The sequence below is a fragment of the Artemia franciscana genome, chromosome 14 (assembly GCF_032884065.1).
Source record: "Artemia franciscana chromosome 14, ASM3288406v1, whole genome shotgun sequence".
Taxonomy (NCBI): Eukaryota; Metazoa; Arthropoda; class Branchiopoda; order Anostraca; family Artemiidae; genus Artemia; species Artemia franciscana.
In genome coordinates this window covers 11,869,841-11,878,715 of record NC_088876.1, presented here as the reverse complement: position 1 = coordinate 11,878,715, position 8,875 = coordinate 11,869,841, and the positions used below count along the sequence as shown (strand labels likewise).

Here is an 8,875-nt window from a genome sequence, read left to right as displayed (position 1 = left end):
GTGATCATATCGATGCAGTGGTCCTAGAATGTTGCAAGAGGGCTCATTCTAACGGGAATTAACAGTTCTAGTGCCCTTTTTGAATAAAAAAAAAATGGAGGGCACCAAGTCCCCCTCCCGCGCTCATTTTTATCCCAAAATCAACGGATCAAAATTTTAAGGTAGCCATTTTTTTTAGAGCACAATCAAAAAAGATAATAACTATGTCTTTGGGGACGCCTTAATCCCCCACAATCCCCGGGGAGGGGCTACTAGTAACAAACTTTAATCATTATTTACATATAGCAATGGTTATTATGAAGTATACATATTTTTTCAGGGGGGACTTTTTCACGGTAGGGTGGGAGTGGGTCGGGGGAGAGGGGGTTACGTGGGAGGATCTTTCCAGGGAGGCATTTTTCATGAAGGAAGATAATATCCATAAAGGGGGCGCAGGATTTTCGTGCATTATTTAAAAAAATGTGATAATAATTTGTTTCAACTGGAAGTAATTAGCAGCATTAAAACTTAAAATGAACATAAGATATTACGTATATAAGGGGTTCGTCTCCTCCAAAATACCTTGCTGTTTACGCTAAAGCATTTTTAGTAATTTCAACGATTTTTTCTACAGCCTTTGTCATTCAGGGGTTCATTCTTAAGGATTTGGGACAAAATTCAAACATTAGTGTAAAGAGCGAGGTATTGACGCGGGGGCGAACACCCTCATATACGTAATAAAAATAAACAAATATAGAAATTCATTACGTAAGTTAATTCGTAAGTTTATTTCTTCATGTGCAGTGCGCTAAAATCAAAACATGCATTAATTCAAAAACGTTCAAAAATTAAATTAAAAAAAAGTTTTTTTAACTCCTAGTAAGGAGCGAAATTAAAACTTAAAACGAACAGAAAACTATTCCGTACATGAAAGGGGTTATCCCCTCCTCAACGCCCCGCTCTCTACGCTAAAGTTTAACTCTTTCTCTACTTCTTAAGATAGTAAAAAACTTTAGCGTAAAGAGCGGGGCGTTGAAGAGGGGACAGCTAGTTTCACAAACGGGATAATTTCTGTTCGTTTTAAGTTTTCGTGTCACTCCTTACTTGCAGTTAAAAAAATTGTTTTCTTATATTAAATATTCTAATTAAATCACCCTAATGTTTATGAAGTGTTTCATAAAGAATTGGCAACAAGTAAGACTTTAGTTTAAGAGGGGAAAGCACCCTTATATACGGAGAAATTTTGTTTATTTAAATTTTAATTTAGGTCCTTACTTTTAGTTGAAAAACTTGTTTTTTCAATTAAATTTTGTAAAAGGGTAACTGTATTGAGCAAAACGACACATTATTCGTAAAGAATTCTGATAAATGGGTAGTTCTTCTGGATCTGGTCTCTTTTGGTGGCCGTCTTCAGACTGAATTACATAAAAAAAACTAGTTTTTCTAACTGAAAGTAAGGAGCGAAATTAAAACTTAAAACGAACAGAGATTACTCCGTATATGAAATGGGTTGTCCCCTCCGTAATCCCTCGCTCTTTATGCTAAATCTTTTTATTGTTTAAAAAAGCAGAATTGTGGTAAAGAGTCAAACTTCAGCGTAAAGAGCGAAGGATTGCGGAGGGGACAACACATTTCATATACGGAGTAGTTTCTGTTTGTTTTAAGTTTTAATGTCGCTCCTAACCCCTGAATCAGAAAGGCCGTAGAATAAATAGATGAAATTACTAAAAATACTATAGCATAAAGAGCGAGGTATTTATCTCCTCCTAAATACCTCGCTCTTTATGCTAAAATATTTTTAGAACCCCTCATATGCGTAATAATCTCTGTTCGTTTTAAGTTTCAATGGTACTCCTTACTTTCAATTGAAAGAATTTTTCCATGTTTATTTTTTCATTGTTTTTTATAATAATTTTAGAAAATCCTGCGCCCTTTTCATTTAATTTCTGTTCCCCCATGACATATTTCTCCAAGGAAAGATCCTCCCACGTAGCCCCCTCCCCTCAACCCCACCCCCAAAACCCAAAAAAAATTCCCTGAAAACGACTGTACACTTCCCAATAACCATTATTATATGTAAACACTGGTCGAAGTTTGTAACTTGCAGTCCCTCCCCCAGGGACTGTGGGGGAGTAAGTCATTCCCAAGGACATAGTTATTATGGTTTTTGACTATGCGGAAAAAATGGCTATCTCAAAATTTTGATCTGTTGACTTTGGAGAAAAAATGAGCGTGGGAGGGGGCCTAGGTGCCCTCCAATTTTTTTGGTCACTTAAAAAGGGCACTAGAACTTTTCATATCCGTTAGAATGAGCCCTCTTGCGACATTCTAGGACCACTTGGTCGATACGATGACCCCTGGGAAAAAAAACAAACAAACAAATAAACACGCACCCGTGATTTGTCTTCTGGCAAAAAATACGAAATTCCACATTTTTGTAGATAGGAGCTTGAAAATTTTGCTATAAGGTTCTCTGATACGCTGAATGCGATGGTGTGATTTTCGTTAAGATTCTGTGACTTTTAGGGGGTGTTTTCCCCTATTTTCTAAAATAAGACAAATTTTCTCAGGCTCGTAACTTTTGATGACTAAGACCAAATTTGATGAAACTTATATATTTAAAATCAGCATGAAAATCCGATTCTTTTGATGTATATTTTAGCATCAAAATTCCGTTATTTAGAGTTTCGTTTACTATTGAGCCGGGTCGCTCCTTACTACAGTTCGTTACCACGAACTGTTTGAAAATATCTTTCTAGCTAATTTATCTACTATGTCTCCCCGTAGTAGCATAATATTTGTAGGCATTGATATAAAATGAGTCGGAGGCAATAGGCGTGAGACAGTGTACAGGATTTTGACTCTTGTTGATAGAAGAGCATCGCCAAGGGCTGAAAACTATGTTCTGACAAACATACTTTTAAATGGATTTTTTTTTCTCGGACTTTTTAATTGATTACAAATGGGCCCTCTCTGGAGAAATTTGTAGTTTGGTGCCTCCAAACGGCAGAAAGCAACACTTTCCTTAGCACAATCTTTATAGCCAATTAAAAAGGAAATTTTAATTTTTTTTTCGAATGTGTTCTCTCCCAATTTCCTAAAACCATCAGTTGGATACAATAGCCCCTGGGAAAAAATCAAATAAACATGCATTCCGGATCTTTTTGCTAAAAAAAAGAGCAAATTCGACATTTTGTTGATAGGAGCTGTTTAGATTGGAACCCTACCTTTGTGAAAATCAGACTAATTTTCTCCGATTCGTAGCTTCAGCTGGAAAAGAATAAACTGAATGAATTTTATAAATTTAGAAGCAGCATAGAAAGCTAAATGTGTTGATGAGATAAAAGCCAATTGTGATTAGAATGGAGCTCAATTGTCATTAAAATTCTGTTTTTGGTTTGTGTGAATATTGGCCCAAGTTACTCCTTGCTTATAGTTCATTATCACGAACTCCTTTATAAGATTCCCGTGGCATAAATAATTCATCTGACACTGTTCATTTTATTGAGTTGAGTTTAACTATTAAAAGAAAGAGGGTCAATCGACAGCTGAACTGTAAGTTCAGCTGTCTACTTTTTTTCCTTTTCTTTTTTTATATTTTTTTCCTATTTTGTGATTTCTTAAATGTCTGAAGATATGAGAGATTTCAATTCGAGGGGTGTCCTGTGATGAAAGAGGTATATTTTATATGGCCATTACAAGTTCAAAACGTTGTGTCTAAGAAAGTAGGGTGATGTTTGAGAATCTCTTCTCTTTGTGTAGCTTATTCTAAGGCTTTTTAAAGTGCATAAAGACAGGTATAAATATCTGACACAATCTTGGGAAGCAATAAATCTCTCTGTAATTTTAGTTCGAGTGAGATTTTTTTTTTTTTTTTTTTTTTTTTTTTTTTTTTTTTTTTTTTTGTTGAGTCGGAGACAATGGACTAAAATTATATGCATTATAATGCATGGTAATTAACTACAATATTGAATTAATGGACCGATCTCCTTTCCAGAAATTCTCGCTGTTTGAAACTTGCTGAGAATTGTTAAATTTTGCATGTAAAGTTAGTTGGTATTTTTCTTTTTTTTCTAGATTTATTTATAAATAAAGTTATTCTTAAGAAAATGTATCATAAATTATATTCTCCTGCCTCCCTGCACCACTGCTATTATGGTTTTTGCACCCCCTTCAGCAGGAAAATTTTCTGTGGGCACCCTTGATATCTGAATATAATTTATTAATTGGTTTCATCAAGTAAGCTCTGGTGATTTAAGTTCGGTCCTTAACCATTTTTCAAAACTCACTATTACCGTTACCTTTAAGAATTAACCCAGTATAAATTAAGTTAATCTAAAAGAAAAAAATTCCAAAAAGGGGAAAATTCAACGTTTTTCAAAGAAAACTAAATAGCTACATTGAGGACGAGGTTTCGAATCCTAGTGTACCCGGTTATTTAGTTTGGAACGGGGGTCAGTGGCGTGACTATTTAAGCTGAGCCAGAGTTGACCCAGCTCTAAATGAGTACCCCAGAAATCTGGGGAAAAGTAAACAAGAAGAGTGTGCGCAATCAGAGGATGGTTAGCCCCCAGCCCCCCATTGCACATCCTGGCTGAAGATCCAGGAAACGGATATCAGCAGCACCGGTACGGACTATAAAGTCCAATGCCGTATTCTTTACCTTTTTTTTTTACATTGAACCATAGACGAGCAGAAATAAGCACAACAAATTTAAAACAGAGATAAATCGCTATTCATGAATAAATGAGACTAACAGAAAATAAATAAGATAAACAGAAATTACAATGAATAATCCAGTCAAATTTAAGACGAAGAGAAATTGCTACAAACAGGGTAGGCTTGACACCCCCCAGGCTTTCTAAAGGCCAGAGTGTCATTTGCATTCTACTGATTACAAATTTTCTATTTCGAGCAGTATGTTTTTATTTGTTATAGCATCAAAAATAACACAATAACGAATATTTATGTGTCAAGGCTAATTAAAGTTTGCAATTAAAGTGCAAATAACCCTCTGACCTTTAAAGGCCTTAGGGGCTTTTAAAATACCCCTTTTTGCTGCAATAATCTTTGCGTTAATTTTGACTTGTCAGTTATTGCAATTTATGTTTGTCTTGAATGTCATTTATTCCTTGATAGTGGTTTATGCTCGTTTTAAGTTTGTACTGTTTTTACTTTATTTCTGCTCGTTTTTGGTTTATGCCAGTTCTTTACTTTCCTTTGAAAAACTTGTTTTATTTAATGTAGTTCAATATTCCCCTTAAGATTGATTTCAATATAACCATGCCTCTAATTTTTGGTCTATAATAAACGGATTTAACAAGTTTCAATTGTTGCTTTAATCTCGGGATTTTTGTTTTCAAATTGTCAGTAAAATTAAGCACTACTTTTTTTAAACTTCAATTTTATTTTGAGGCAAAATGGCACTTTCTTAGGTTACTGAACCAATTCTGCAAAATTTTAGTTTTTTTTCTTTCTTGGACTATTCTGTTTTTTTTGTTTGTTTTTTTTTTTATTAATTTAGGCTATAATCTTTCCAAAGTCATCAAAAACTACTTTGGCATTAGAGATAAATTTTCTCACGCAATAGACCAAATATTGAATACCATTTTGCGAGGTCGTGGTTAGCTACTTATTTAGGCAATATATTTATTTTTAGGTTTTTTCATATTTTATTACATGAGTAATCTTAATTATTATTATAATCAATTTTGTTTTACAAAGCATACAAAATTACGAGCTCTTTTACAAATTAAAGTCAAAGTCAGGACTTCCCGCTTTTACTTCATTAGGGACAATCAGTCTTTAAGCTTTCTAGGCGATGAGAAGGGGAAGAGCCATTCTTATGTACTTGCGAGTGAAAATGTCATCCAGACTTTATAATGTTCAAAATATTTTCCGTGACATCAAAAAAGAAAACCTAGAATGTGTTATTTTCACTATTTTATTGCAAATTTATAGTAATGCTGAGCTATTCAGCTCTTAACAGTGTATTTTAAAACGACTGAACTGCATGGTTTCTTCCGACTGCTAAAGAAAATAAACTCCAAAGAAATATAGAAAAATGTCTTAATCAAGATTGTTAGTTATCCAATCCACAAATTTTCCAACACGTGTGTATATTCCTGGAAAATCTTTTTCACCACAACGGTAACCAAAAGAGACAACACCAATTTGGTAATAAGAATCTCCACGTGGAAACATTAGTGGTCCTCCAGAATCTCCCTGAAAGAAAAACAATTCTAAGAAAATCCAGCTTCTTATCTTTCTTCGAACAAGTTCACTGCTACTTGACTTGTTTTATTTCTAGGGATCTACAATCTAAGTTGAAATTTGAAAATCTAAAGCACTTTGCCCTCTTTTTATGCTAAAGTATATTCTAAATAAGGCATAGGTTGAGCGGAAGAACGGGACAAACGGAATTCCCCCTGGACCGGTTATTTTTAAGCAAATTAGGACCAAAAGTCATAGTAATAGAATGTATGGTAACAAGATAGTCTGTGCGCTCTTCTGAACAAAACGCTATAATAACAAAGTTTTTATTTTGCAATATGCTGAAAATTTAGGCTATGCTTTTTTTCTCGGTCGTGTCCTCTTTATTCTCGTCTTGTTCACTATTTTTGGTTTTAGTTGAAATCCACAATATTTTATTTTATTTGGTTACATAATGCTAATTTTTACCGTCCTCTCATAGTTTAGTTTTTAAAATGATTTGTTGTTATGTTCTTCCGATGAAGGATGATAGATTGCCGAATATGTTCCTTTTCGGCCAACTGTCTAGGGCTAAACAAAAAGCAGGTCGTCCGTGGCTGGGTTGGGAGGATGTCGTAAAGATAGATTAAAGGGAAATGGAAACTTCCTTGGAGAGTGTAAAGAGAGAGGCTTTGAATATACCGGGATGGACGAGAAGCGTGCGTAGCTGTGTTGGCTTCAGTCGACTTGGTGCTTGCGGTGAGTTGTTAGAGGTAGTAGTATTTCTTTTCTGTCTTTAGTATATATTCAGTATATATTTATTATGTATATATTCATATATATATATATATATATATATATATATATATATATATATATATATATATATATATATATATATATATATATATATATATATTCATATATATATATATATATATATATATATATATATATATATATATATATATATATATATATATATATATATATATATATATATATATATATATTCATATATATATATATATATATATATATATATATATATATATATATATATATATATATATATATATATATATATATATATATATATATATATATATATATATATATATATATATATATATATATATATATATATATATATATATATATATATATATATATATATATATATATATATATATATATATATATATATATATATATATACATTGATATATGCATATATTCATATTTAGTATATATTACAACCAAATGGCCCGAAGCAAAGTGTAAAACAAAACAACCAAATGGCCCGAAGCAAAGCTTGTTTGGGCTTATAACCCCAATACACATACAAATAAAAACAAAACGAAAAAGGCAGGAATTCAGCATATATGTATATATATATATATATATATATATATATATATATATATATATATATATATATATATATATATATATATATATATATATATTTGAATAGCAATTAGTTTCGGAAAGAATGCAAAAAAGGCTACTTTATATTTGCACGGTGAATAATTCGGGGGCATTTGACAATGTCGTACATTCGCTAACGCTTCATATCCTAGCTCGAGCAGGAGTCAATTTTTCTGTCGTAAATCTTTTGGAATATTGGTTTTATGTTTTTTTTTTTTATTGACATGAATGTCTAATATATCTGAGCCAATCAAGCTAAAGAAGGGAGTCAGGCTAGGTGGTGTGCTGTCTCCATGTATTTTTAAAAGTGTGTTTGCTGACTGTTGGTGAATGTTATCACCTACTGTGTTTTTTTAAATGCTGCTCTTAGTCATATCACTTATGCTAATGATATAATATTTTGGCCATACTAGGTTGAATCTCACTACCCTCGCTTCTGATTGATGCTCCGGGCAAAATTGGACTTTCTGTAAATGTTCCTAAATGCTAGTCTCTTTGCTTTAATATTTCTAACCCTGCTCTTTCTTTATGTTTGGGTGCAACGCTATTCGAATGTGTTTCAAAGATTAAATGGCTTGGTCTTACTTTTTGTGTTACTTTATCGCCTCCATGCTCGTCTCTGAAAGCTCGTCTTTGGTATTCTCGTTTCTATATTTACCAGGATGGTATAAAAACCGAAAGATTGTTTCTTGTTTTAGACTTGCTGACAAACTAGTGCTGCTTGGTGACATGGTTAAGGATATAAGGACTGATACTCCGAAAAATATGAGCCTCAGTGATCCTCTCAGTTTTTTTCTCGATTTGTAATCGATGGACATAGCGGTGCCTTTTTTTTAGTTTATCTTATGCTTTAGTTTGTATTCCTTGCAGGCTATATTATTTTTTGTTCTTTACTCCACTTTAATTTTTTGTAATAGCGGGGTCGTAAATATACTTACTTACTTACTTATGTACCTTGGGCGTGACACCCCCCGATTCCTGGGGCAGGTGCTGTAGAATATACATATGACTAATTTTCAAACATAGATTTCTTTTAATGAAGAGGGAGGAACATGTTTAATCCTGGGTGTCAAATTATCTCAATAATTTAGTGATTATTCTCTGAGACATGATAATCATGCATTTTGATTTGATAGGAGGGGTGTTGTGGCCAGAAAATCGGAAAATGTTTTTTCCTTATTAGTGGAGTTTCGATCGATTTGTTAAAAATCTTTCACTAGGCTAAAATTCCTAGGTTTCCCCAAGAGTATATACTTGAAACGACAAGTTTATC

General features: G+C 32.9%; 1 protein-coding gene and 1 long non-coding RNA gene across 5 annotated transcripts in view; one reads left to right on the top strand and one right to left on the bottom strand.

Moving 5' to 3' along the window:
- The window catches only part of LOC136035318 (uncharacterized), a 117,962-nt gene that overhangs the window by 76,303 nt on the left and 32,784 nt on the right, over nucleotides 1-8,875 (top strand). The gene's annotated exons all lie outside the window — the stretch shown is intronic.
- LOC136035316 (venom protease-like) overlaps nucleotides 5,910-8,875 on the bottom strand; it is a 46,198-nt gene continuing 43,232 nt past the window's right edge. The window contains exon 8 of the mRNA XM_065717026.1: nucleotides 5,910-6,204. Within this exon, the coding sequence (XP_065573098.1) occupies nucleotides 6,049-6,204 (156 nt within the window). The 3' untranslated portion in view covers nucleotides 5,910-6,048. The remainder of the gene's footprint in view (nucleotides 6,205-8,875) is intronic.